The 13275-nt window shown below is 41.4% G+C and overlaps 1 protein-coding gene across 4 annotated transcripts in view; it reads left to right on the forward strand.

The window, feature by feature from the left end:
* Positions 1-13275, forward strand: part of LOC137425200 (ephrin-B1) — a 252193-nt gene that overhangs the window by 182551 nt on the left and 56367 nt on the right. For all 4 annotated transcript variants that reach the window (XM_078776397.1, XM_068113384.2, XM_078776396.1 and 1 more), the window contains exon 2: positions 4908-5239. In XM_078776397.1, coding sequence (XP_078632523.1) covers positions 4957-5239 — 283 coding nt within the window. In that variant the 5' untranslated portion in view covers positions 4908-4956. The remainder of the gene's footprint in view (positions 1-4907; positions 5240-13275) is intronic.

Consider the following 13275-nt stretch of genomic DNA (forward strand, 5'->3'; position numbering starts at 1 on the left):
AGTCCAATTGTCGTGCATGGTTTCAGATCTAATCTGACTTCTTGTCGGAGGTTCACTATTGAGAAATCCTCATGGGACCCGTAATGTCTATCATGGACCAGGAAATGCTGTTGTGAAACAAAGTGGTCCACAGGAAGCATGATCTACTGCCTTTCCAGACTTAAGTAAGAGTTTAGACTTATGCAGGAAATATCAAGTTTGTCTGGTGTACTATCACCAAAGACTCCTTGACAAAGATCTTTGACATATATGTTGCAGACAGGACAGTCAGCTTAAAATAAAATTAACTTCATTTTCCTCTTCTAGCCTTAGACCAGAAGCCCAGAAGCAGACAGACTTCAGAGACAAGCATGCCACCAGTTACCTACCCTGATACCTGAGTGAAAACCCTGATATTTATTTGTTGTCTTTATCTTTCCAATCCCTCCTTCCTGCGTTCTTATTTATGACATGTTTTCCAGCATTCCGCCATTTCTTTGTTTCCTAGCTGACTCTTCTTTTAAAAACTTAGCCATTCCATCACTACATGCTGACAAGCCACTGGTCTATGTGATCCTGTATTCACCAGGGGCATGTTATTCATTTATACCTGTGATCCCTAGTCCCTACCTCACCTTTTGTCAAAATGCTTGAAATTTTGCTTAAAATCAAAAGAACTTCATCTTCCTCTTCTAGCGTTAGACCAGAAGCCCAGAAGCAGACAGACTTCAAAGACAAGCATGCTACCAGTTACCTACCCTGATACCTGAGTGAAACCCTGATATTCCTTAACATTTCCAAAGCTCAACGTAAGCCCTGTTTTCATGTTGTTAACTCTCTTTGTCTCCACATCTCTAACTCTGGAGAATCCAGGTTTCTACGTCCACAGTTCTCAGATGCACCAGACCCTGAACTCATTATTTTCTGCCTTTTTTGTGTCAAAAGCTGCCCTTTTGATGTCCACGATAAGCAGCGTGCGCTAAGCACAGACCGCCGTTCATGGTTTAAAGTAAGTTAGATAATGCTTGGTTTATATAAATGTGGATTGAACATCAAGGAAACAAATATTGAGCTAGAAAATCTACAAAAGGTAAGGTATGGACTATGGATCACAGGTATAAATGAATCACATGCCCCTGGTGAATACAGGATCACATAGACCAGTGGCTTGTCGGCATGTAGTGATGGAATGGCTAAGTTTTTAAAAGAAGAGTCAGAGGAAACACAGAAACGGCGGAATGCTGGAATACATGTAATAAATAAGAACGCAAGAAGGAGGGATTGGAAAGATAAAGACAACAAATAATTGGGAATGTGGATAGGAAATGGATAGATTTATGAATGTGATTCCATAGGACTATGCTTAGGACTTACAGCCGCGATAAAATATAGAAGAGATGTTGAAAGGAACAGTGGTTTGTGAGGATAAAAAGGTTGGATATTGATGTGAATTCGGAACCTCAGGGGTGAGATATTCCGATGAATTTCGCATCCAATTCACATTTTGTAATTATATCCCTATTCATTTAGTTGCTTTCTCAGCTTGAATACTCTTTTTTTTACAACCGTGACCCACTTCTCACTGCTAGCTAATCCCGATGTCGGGTTGCACAGAAGGCTCGTCCTCTCCCGAATCACACACTTTGCTGAAAATTTATCAAAATTAAATCTCAAAATAACACATTGTGAAAGATTTGAATTAAAATTCGGTTCATATTTCATCCCAATCTGCTTTATCACAAAACTGGATTGCTTTTTATTGTGGCGAAACCTATTGTTATAGCAACACGTACGTCGCTTCCACTCGCGTTATTGCATGCAACAACGTTCCTTTGGGCTTAGGCAGGAGTTAAAAGAGTCACTTTTTTAACACTTGGCTGTAATAACTTTTTCCTGCTCACTGTTACTTCATCGATGCTCCCTTCAATGAGCTAAAGTACCTTTTTCTAATTCTCTAATCAATAGCACCAAGTCTTGGCTGATTAACTCCATCAGGAGTTCAACGTGCTGTGTTTGGGAATTGCACAAATTCCCTTTCAAGTGATGGCGACCTTGTGGGAAAGAAATTAGATTTCCTTTGTCTTCAAGCTTGAGAGCAGGTGTTTTCACAACATACGTCTTCTCCTATTGGTGCTTAACAATAGACATTGGCTCAATGTGCAAATGTCACTTCTTGGTATTTTTTTAACCGTGCTTTGAGAATCATTCAGAACCAAAGCTCCGTTTGAGTGATAATTGCTGTGATTTAATTTCGATGAAAGTCAGAAGGCCTAGATTGGGTTACGAGACAAAGCAATCAGGATTCAGGGCCGAATGGGCCTACTGCACACAACATAGTTGAGGTAGTTTTGCATTTAAATTTTGAACATTAGTTTTTGAATTAACTTCAATATTCCGGCATATAGCCTGGTGTTGGCTTAGTGGTTAGGGTGCCGGCTTGGGATCCTAAGATCCTGGTTTCGAATCCCGGTCGATCGCTAAATTAACACCGGAGGGTTGACTCAGTCTGTCATCCCTCCGAGGTCGGCAAATTGAATACCAGCTTGCTGGGATGAATGATCCCGGTGTGTACCCTGGTTTAGAATAGGTACACCGTATCCCTGCGCATCGTAAGAGGCGACTCAGGGTTGGCGTCAGGAAGGGCATCCGGCTATAAAAACATTGCCTCAAACAGGGAACCATGATTGTCATGGGGCCCGCAAGGCTAATCCCTGCTCTAGCGGGGAAAATGGCCTTAAAACGATCATTCATTCATTCATTCATTTCATTCTGGCAATATTTATTCCAGTCGAGTCTGGTGGTAATACATATGTCACATGCTGGACAAATCTGTTTGATACCGAATGGGAACTGCAGTGCTTTAACAATTGCTATGGATTTCTCCTCTACACTGTATTTTTCTCTCCTTCATGGCACCACTCTAACTGCACTACCCTTTCTTTGACCGAATGTCCTTCAGAGTAATTGGCCTCATTGATGTGAGCCTTGGATGATGCAGGAAGCGCTCAGGTCGTTCCAAAGTGAAATCCGGTGGGGTCCACTGAATGGAGCTAGGCTGGGGGAGGTGCATGCGGGTGCATTCTCATGACATAGGATTGTTTTCTTTTTACCTCCGCCGCCGAAGGTGGATGGAGGTTATGATTTCACCCATGTCTGTCTGTTTGTCTGTGAACAAGATATCTCAAAACGTTGTGTACGGATTTGGACGAAATTTAGAGGAGAGGTAGGGTACATTAAGAGGATGAAATGATTATTTTGTTGAAGATCTGGATCCGGCTACTAGAATTTTAAAGTGATTCTTCACCATTGGTAGATAGGGCCAAAACCTATATTTAGCACGATATCTCAAAAAGTTGTGGATGGATTCGGACGAAGTTTGGTGGAGAGATTGCACTTGTGACAAGGAAGAATTTCTTCAATCTAAGTGAAGATTTGAAACCGGATCTGGATCAGAGAATTTCTTAAGTGTTTCTTCACCATTGAGTGATAGGGCTAAAACCGATATATAGCAGGATACCTCAAAAAGTTATAGACCGATTTGGACGAAACTTGGTTGACAGGTTGGGTGTGTGACAAAAAAGAATTGATTCGATTTTGGTGAAGACCTGAATATGGATTCGGGTACGAGAATTATTTAATTTTTTTAGTGATTCTTCACCATTGAGAGATCGGGCGAAAAGCGATATACTGTACAGGGTGATTGAAAAGTAACTCCCTATTTTAAAATACTTATAATTTATTTCTTAACTATAATTTTTACAAGAAATGGATATAAGAAGAAAGCGTATAGCATGAGGTTTTATTTAAAATTCGATATGGGCACCAGAATTCGCCACCAGCTTCTCAAGCTGCCCGGGTACCGCGTCAACTGATTTCACCAGGAACTCTTGTGGGATGGAAGACATAACTTCTCGTATTCGCCCTTCAAGTTCTTCCAAAGTCGTTGGTTTGGTACAGTAGACTTGCTCTTTTACCCAACCCCAAAGAAAAAAGTCACATGGTGTTAAGTCAGGGCTCCTGGCTGGCCACTCATACGGACCACGACGACCCATCCATCTCCCAGGGAAGTGGGCATTCAGCCATTCACGAACAACAATAGCAAAATGTGGAGGAGCGCCATCTTGCATGAAAATCAAATCTTCAACATTCTCCGAAGCACTGATAATTGGCCAGATTTCGTCTTGCAGCATGGTGAGGTACCTTTTGGCATTCATGGTATCGCGAAGAATGAAGGGACCTACAATCCTTTCCGAAGTCATTCCACACCACACCGTTACCTTGGGCCGATATTGCGTTTTTTCAGAAATAACATGAGGATCTTCTCCTGCCCAGTAATAGCAGTTGTGACGGTTCACAAACCCACCGATGTGAAATACCGCTTCATCAGACCAGAGGATATTTTTAAAGAGATCAGACCAATCTTCATACCACTAGCTGGGCACGCTCCTGCAGGGTAAGACGTCCAGCCATGTTTGTAGGGCTTCCGAATTTCAAACAAAAAATAATCTGAAAAAAAACCAACACAGATTAAATTCTCATACATTAAGGAACAAACACTAAAAATTTGAGAAAAATATTACAATAAATAAATAATTTCTAAATATTTTAAAATAGGGAGTTACTTTTCAATCACCCTGTATATAACATGATATTTCAAAATGTTATGGATGAGTTCTGACTAAACTTGCTGGATGAGTTGGTTTGGTGACAAGAACAAGCCGATTAGATTTTGGTTCATATCCAAATCCAGATCCGGGCTATCAGTGGATACAAAACAAACTGTTCAGCCAGGCAGAGGGTATGCTCTCTACCGAGTGTCATTCTATTCTCATCTTCTTTCATGTATCAGCGTGAAATATTTAGATTATGTTGAATAACAATAATGCTAATGATAATTATTGTCCTAATTGCCTCTTATCATTTTGTAGGTTCCGTCCTGGAGGCACACTCGTCTTGCATCCCAACCTGGGAGACAAGATGGACATCATTTGTCCGAAGGCAAAGTCCGGCAACCATGTGGACACCTCTGAGAGTAGAGACGATGCCCAATTTATGGCCGAAACACCTGTTCCCGAGTTCTATCGTCTGTACTTGGTGTCGAGGCAACAAGCGGAGGATTGTGAAACAATTCATAAGAATCGCTTCTTGCTCAACTGCCATCAGCCACAAACGGACGTTAAGTACACCATCAAGTTTCAGGAGTTCAGCCCAAATTTCTACGGGCTCGAATTCATCCATGATCAAGACTACTTCATCATCTGTGAGTCACACCAACACTGCAATTTATGGGTGATGATATTGCTTGTCTGCTTTTGAGAGTTTGAATGGCCATGGCAGAGCTTCCCGGTGAACAGGAACAGTTGCTTTACTGCATGATCATGATTCATACTTGTGTTGAGAATGAATTTGCTGCTTAATGAGCACCAAGGCGACGATATGATATGATGTGACAATGACAATGACACTTGATGTGCCAATTTATTTTTATGCTTTTGATGTGGAATCTTATGTGTGTTTCTATTGATGGGCCACTTGTGGGTAGGTTTTGTGCGGTCAACATTGGCCATCTTCGACTGCCAAAACCCCTTGCATGTAACTGCTTTCAGCCAATGACCCATGAGTCCCCTTGTGGTCCATGGAAATGTAATGTTTTCTCTCTGTTATTGCAGCACTCGCACCATAACCAGGTGCTCATTAGTCTGCATGCCATGTGCTCAGTTTATCACCGAAGCTTTACTAAGTAAAGGGATATTATCTGGTTTCCCATTGGAAAGTTACCATGCATGGAATATCCCGGGACCACTGTAGTGGTTGCACACTCGACCGATGTATCCTAATAATGCAACGAGTTGAGCCCAATGAGTCAATAGGTACCTGCCCAATAGCACAATCATTGTGAAAGATACTGCAAAACATAGGAATATATCAGAACCATCCACAAGCAAAGGCGAGCATGTGGTTCAGATGGTTTCACATCCCCTGTGAAAGATGCTGTACCTCTTCAAGCATTATCTCCTTCTGCCAGTGCACTGTTTCAAAGTCTTATTCTGATTTAATTACAACAGGAATTTAACCCAGAACAGTCAGGTCATAGGCGTGCATGCCTCCAACTGAACTGAGATCATTGTTGTCGAACGGAATAAAGAAGAAAAAGTAACTTAAAATGAAGGTTGTCAAGTGGGTGTGGAGAGCTGGTGTAAGACAAGTCTGTGGGTAGACAATGGCCTGGCTGGTTTTGGAGTCGAGAATAATCTTGGCACTGAATAGCTGACGTTCTGGTGGTGTGCTTTACAGCATGGAACAAATACATTACTGTTTTAATATCCCTCAAACATAAACAGTCTCTATACTTCCACCGTCCTTCGGCATGTGCTAAGCTGGAAGTCTCCTCCACTTGGGCTTGCCAGGCATCCCGCGGCATTGTTTGCAGCGGTAATATTTGTGTATCTTTCTATCAGCCAAAATGCCAACAGGCTGTGCCTTAGCTTTTGAGCAAACCACCTTGGAACTACCCTTTTATCGGAAATAATTCTGAGCTAGTGTTGCCTCTCTAATTAACCTATTTTAGAATCAAAATAAAGTTTAGATCATGTTAGAATTATTATTTTGATTATTTATGGCAAATCCAGATCTGCACTGTTAAAAGTAGCGCAAGCTCACACAGGCCTGTCATATCGCTCAAACCTACAAGATTCTGACTCCAAGTCCAAACCCTAAGCTCTAATCCACATTCACAGGTGTAAACGTCAATATATTTGAGCCACAGTACAAATTTTGAGGTCTGCGACACAACCGTCTCTGCCTTAGCTCTTAAATCAAGCTCCAAAATCCAAAGCTCAGTGACATTTCTCAACCGCACGTTTTCATTTCCATCCTGCTCTCTGCAGTGGAGACAAATAACCGTTTTCAACTGAATCTATGAACATGCCGGACAGGCTGTTAATCGCTTGTGCATGCCGATAGTGGCTGTTCTAAACTGCTTAATGTAGAAAATTGATTCTATGGCCACCCGTTGGCACGGCAGCCTGCAGGATGAGCAGCCTGGCGTGTTTTGCCCATGGTGGCTCGTTTAAAGGCTGCTCGTCACGCCGGGACACCGAGTATGCCATTCGTAATGGAAAACTAATCTACCTCATCTGCAACGCAAGTAGTTTTAGTTGAAGTGGATTTCAACCATTGTTGTGTAGATGTGATCATATACATTGATAGCTGTGTTTACTGTTTGTCACGACTTTGTGTGATTATATCATCAAGCATCTGTTTTTAAACACCGATGCTCTATTAATGCTTTGTATTAACATTTATATACACTACCGGTCAAAAGTTTTAGAACACCTCAATTTTTCCAGTTTTTATTGAAATTTACACAGTTTAATGTCTCAATGTACTCTGAGAGGTTGCATAGAACAAATCATCCTAAGGTTGCATAGAACAAATAAACAATTGGAGATAAAAAAATAAATCATAGAATCATTTTGTTTAACAAAATTTAATTTAAGATTTTGACGCAGCAAAAAGTAGCCACCTTTTGCAGATATAACCGCCGAACACACTCATGGCATTCTTTCTACAATGGAAATCAAATATTGTTCGGGAAGTTCGTCCCAACACTGTTGCAAAAGCTCCCACAAATGTGTTGCACTTGTAGGTTGCTTTGCTTTCACCCTTCTGTCCAATTCATCCCAAACCAGCTCGATGGGGTTTAAGTCTGGAGACTGCTGGCCATTCCATGATTTGAAGCCTACCGTCTTGTTCTTTTCCTCGAAGGTAGTTTTGCCATAGCCTGGAGGTGTGTTTAGTTAGGGTCATTATCTTGCTGTAGGATGAACCCCTGACAAACTAGGCATATACCAGAGGGTATTGCATGATGCTGAAAAATGCTGTGGTAGCCCTTTTGGTTCAGGGTGCCAGTCACTCTGTGCAAATCGCCGCTCTGGATCCAGCAAAGGAGCCCCAGACCATCACGCTTCCTCCTCCATGTTTGACAGTTGGTGTCACACACTGAGGAACCATCCTTTTGCCCACTCGACGGCGTACAAAAACCCTGCGTGATGAACCAAAGATTTCAAATTTTGATTCATCGGTCCATAAGACCTTCTTCCAGTCTTCATGAGTTCACTAGCGGTGCTTTATGGCCCAGGCAAGCCTCTTTTTCTTATTTTGCCATCTTAGCAATGGCTTTCTTACTGCCACTCGACCTGTCAAACCTGCAGCTCGGAGTCTTCTCTTCACAGTTGAAACTGAGACTTGCTTACTTCGACCAGTGTTAAGCTGTGCTTAAAGCTGTTGTCCTGTGAGCCGCCTATCACGCAAGCTGTTGACTCTCAGAAACTTGTCTTCTGATTCTGTTGTGGCTTTGGGTCTGCCAGACCTCTTCCTGTCAGAGTTTCCTCCAGCTTCCAATATACTACTTCCTGCAGTGCAATATTGTCCAAATAATGCTTCAGAGGGTGTAATAACAGTCTGTTCCAATACTGCTTTTATACAGACAGTGGGTTTGTAATCAAGTAATCAGCAGAGGTTGGGACACCTGTAGGAATTGTTTGCATCAACTTTCAAGGCTTAATTTACTTACATTGCTGCAGAACAGCTGTAAGTTGTTAACCCATTACTTGTTCGCTCAAGAAGGCCTTTTCTTACAATATAACAGTGCAACTTACATTATTTTCCCATTTTTGCTAACCTAAACTTTTATTTTTAACCTCGGGCAGTTTACTGCTTACCTTTGTACCATTTCAGGTTATTCACTGGACATTAAACTGCGTACATTTCAATAAAAACTAGAAAAATTGAGGCGTTCTAAAACTTTTGACCGGGAGTGTACATTGCTGGAAAGTTATTTATTTATTTATTTTTGGTTAAAAGTGATAATTTCTAAAATACAATTCGTTTCTTAAAAAATCATAAATAATGCTGTATTCTTAGCCTCTAGCTTTAAAAATCTAGGATCCTAATTTTGTTTGTGAAATATGAAACCTTCAGCTGGGATGTGAGCGTCTGCGATCATTTTGTCTGTGAAAGTCTGAAAATCATGCAGTTTGTGGCAGTTGACAACCGTCGTTATCAAGGTTGTCAGGCGTTTCGGCATTGTCGTAAAAGATTAACTTATTCATGTTCAACTTTTACGACGAGTTGTGGGAAACAGTCGTGCATCGTCGTGTATTGTACGGCGATAGCCAACGTGGCGCAGCGTATCAGCCAATTAAACTTCAGCTTTCAGTGGCTTCCGGTTGTAGCATTTCATGGACTGACATGCTCATTACAGAGTATCTGATGCATCCTGTGGAAGTTAGTATAAGAGCACTCATCTTCTGCAGCAAGTTCCACTATCAAATTATTGAGCGTTCTTTGGGCTGACCGTCCCTCCACTCAGGGCCTATACCCACAATCACTTCTTTCTCCTGGTATGCTACTGGTGACATGCAGCAGTGCTCAGAACTTTCACTCTTCACATCCTCTCCCTGCATTTCTTCTTCATTGCCATTTGGTTTTCCGACAATAGTGTCGACAGTCTCGTAGTGGGGGGCAGTCTACGGCAAAATTAGATCATGCAAGATTTGTGGCTGATGGTTTTGTTCTGTTCGGCTAGTGTGCGGCAGGCCTAACGAGTATAATGAGTTAGCACGACGCTTTGCTGACCCCATAAGGTGGAAGTTTTGTATTCAGGACTTTTAGTTCTTTGGTTTCTCTTGAACTCTTTGCTCATTCTAAATGCAACGTTTAACTTTATAATTTTCTTGCAAATCTCCTGGCTGCATCAGACCGTTATCTTGCCATCTTTTTTTTTTTTTTTTTTGTATGCAAGATCGAGGCTCGTGAAAGAGCTAACATTAATCTCACAAAAAGTCAAACCGACACAAACCAACACATAAAACACAAAATAAGGGGAGCGGTAGACAAGATGGGGAGAGAGGGGGAAGGACACAAACACAACATTTGAGAGCAGGGACATCGAGAGAACTGTGGGAGAGAGAGGGCTTGGGGGGAGGTGGGAGAGGTATAAAACATATGGACACTGCAAGGACTTCCAGGAAAGAAGTTGGAATTTCAAAAAAGTGTATCTGGTGTGAATTAGCGGGGGTAGAAAAGATCAAGGTTTTGGATTGGGGAAGATAAGAGATGGTGGTGAACAGCTGTTTTAAAGACCTGGAGGGAGGCGTGGGATTGAAGGGGGTGGGGGAGTTTGTTCCAGAGGCGGGAGAAAAGGGGAATGAAAGAGTGAAGTTGAGCAGAGAGCCTAGATTTTGGCAGTTTAACCATAAGAGGGTTGCAGGCAGATCTTGTGCGACCTGAAGGAATATTTGGGGGACAGAGCACAGAGAGAGCTGGGGGAGCAAGGCAGGAGAGGAGTCGGTGGAAGACAGAAAGACCACCAACCTGCCTGCGGTGAGTGAGTGAAAGGCCCTCGGAGTTAGCTTCATCGCAGGAGATTCCAATGATTCTGAAAGCTTTGGTTTCAACAGCGTGAAGCCGAGCTAGGTGTATCTGTCTGCTTCATTTTTTGAAATTCTCTGCTTATTTTTTGAAATCAGCTTCCTTTTTTGAAATTTCCTTCTACTGTTCCTTCTTTTGTCTTCTTATGTCTGCCTAAAACCAACTTTTCAACTACTCTTACATGTTCATGGATGATAAATTATTCTTGGAGTGAACTGTGCATGACATATTGATGCCCAGTGAGCCAAGTGCATGATTATAACTTATTTATTGGCTTGCCATATACCTGTCAGAAAAGTTTTATGCCTCTGCTGACAAAGTTGCCGGTGGCATTATGTTTTTGGGTTGTCCGTCTGGCTGTCTGGCCGTACGTCCATGTGTCCGTCCGTGACAGGTTTTAGGTACCACAATAACTTGAGAATGGGCTGAAGAGATCTTAGCCAAACTTGGTGCAGGTATGTATAGTGAGGTAAACATGAACTGCTTATATTTTGGGGTCAACGGTAATGTTAGGTAAAAATCCTGTTACTGCGGTAACTTGTGAACCAGTGATGGGATTTTGACCAAAGTCGCTACAAGTATACATTATGATGCAAAGATGAACTGGTTTAATTGTGGGATCAAGAGGTCAAAAGTCAGAGTCTGGAATAGGTTTTCATTTCTGCAATAATTTAAGAACGGATGAAGGGAACCAAGTCAAACTTGGTACAAGTATGTATGATGATGCAAAGATGAACTGATTAGATTATGGGGTCAAGAGATCAAAGGTCAGAGGTCACGTTAGGTATAAATTCTGTTACCGAGCTAACTTGTGAACCAGTGATGGGATTTTGACCAAACTTGGTATAAGTATATATATTGTGATGAAAAGATGAACTGATTGGATTTCTGCATCAAAGGTCAGAGGTCATGTCAGGTAAAAATGTGATACTTTAGATCATGCAAGATTTGCTTCAAGCCAACAGCTGAAGGGATTTGAATCAAACATGGCACAAGTATTATAATCATGTAATAATGTGGGTGGAGGCATATCAGTCAACGTCGCGACATCGAAGAGTGCTGTTCTGGTTTTATTTGTATTGTCTACATTTTGTTTTCTTAATGTTAAACCTCTGAATTTCGCTGAAACAGACTTGGATTATAATTTGGGTTGCATGTCACACGTTGTTTGACTCCAAAAAAATTTATCATTGGCAAATAATGAGATAACTTTATGACATTTTACTTGGAAAACTCAGGTTGGCAGGAGATTTAGACAAACTGTCAGAACTGGTGTCTGTGAGAGCCGAAGAAGCAAAAGAAGTTGCTGAGTTTCAGAATATGCTTTGTTCACAGCACAAACTGTTTGAGTGCTGCAACAGCTTTAAGTACTGTTATCTCCCACCTAACTTCCTCCTGTAAGGAAATCCCACCTTCAAATAGGCCAGTAAAGTGTTACTGCAGAACGATTTTCCATCTCATTCCAGTGGGTGGAACAGTTCGTTGGTCTAATAACATCTTTCATTCCCAGTGCCCTGTCATGTCCTGAGGCCACTGTAACACCGAATAATGCAAAATTGCACACACCGCACTCTCTGTGTTCTAGATTTATATTTAAGATTTAATAATTATTGGCATTTTGGAAATTCATTTAAGAAAATAAATATGGAAGCTAAATTGGTTTCAAGATCACCAACTGAAAAGGTGTTCATTGGCACTTCAAGGAAACTATTATGCAAAGACGTGCATTCTTCTGTGAAGCAATGGCAAGATAAATTGTGATGGCTGAAACTTAAATACAAGTAAATGAAACAACAGTAGGAAATTCTGGCTAGCATCTAAAAATGTGTTACTAAAATAATCTCGACATTGTCCTTTGTAGCAGGCCTGCGCACAGACGGTTACACAATCACGTCATCCATGGCCAGTGATCAGTCAGCTCTGCTCACGGCTCAGAACACCTCAGGACAGAAAGCCCTCAGCTCAATAACCAGTCAGCTCTGGTCACGACTCAGATCACTTCAAAACAGTTGAGCACCTTGGAATGGATACTATGCTTTGCAAGGAATGCATAGGAAAACTGAGAGCCAGCCTTGGTGGCATGAGTCTCGGAAACATTGAAAAACTTGGAGAAGGAGAAAAAATTCTCGAACATTGTGGATTGAAGATACATAGTTGTATTAGATGAGGAAGTGTCAAACAAATTAACTGAGAAATATGAAATAAATGGGAACTTTGGAGGGACTATTGATTCCAAAGACACTGTTAGTCCTTATGGTGCTGGGGAAATTGAGAATCTTTGCATGAGGAGGTTTAGAATTTTGGAATTGCTGTGAGATTTCATCATGTAAGGAATATGGGAAACATTAGGGACTTGAAAGACCTGTGGGACCTTTATAAGCAAAGGAACATGTGGAAACTTGAGAAGCTGTTGGACAACGAGGAAATGTAAGGCCTCAGCGAAATAGCAGTGAGGCTTTGGGGCACCTGAGTGAAATGGAGGTACTAAAGCAGTTTTGGATCATGACATGAAAATTACATTATGGGAATTACACCATAAAATGCTTCTTCCTTAGGTCAATTCTAGTTAATAATTCTTTTTCCAAGGCCTTGAAACACATGGCAATTACTGATAGGCGTGAGCCATGAAACAGAACTGTCACCTTGTAGACCTTCTCTTGTAACTTATTTGATGAAGACAATATTAACCAGATAAGCTTTTCCATGAACCTTGTGCAATCTCTCTTCTCTTGTCTCTACCCCATTCGAAAACCTTCCCATCCCGACTTATTTTATGACTGTCCCTCTCATACAGCTTTTAACTAATATCACTTACGGTGTCACCTCACTGAAACGGCCATTTTTCTTTCTCATTGTCCCCTA

The sequence above is a fragment of the Myxine glutinosa genome, chromosome 4 (assembly GCF_964187855.1).
Source record: "Myxine glutinosa chromosome 4, kmMyxGlut1.1, whole genome shotgun sequence".
Lineage (NCBI taxonomy): Eukaryota > Metazoa > Chordata > Myxini > Myxiniformes > Myxinidae > Myxine > Myxine glutinosa.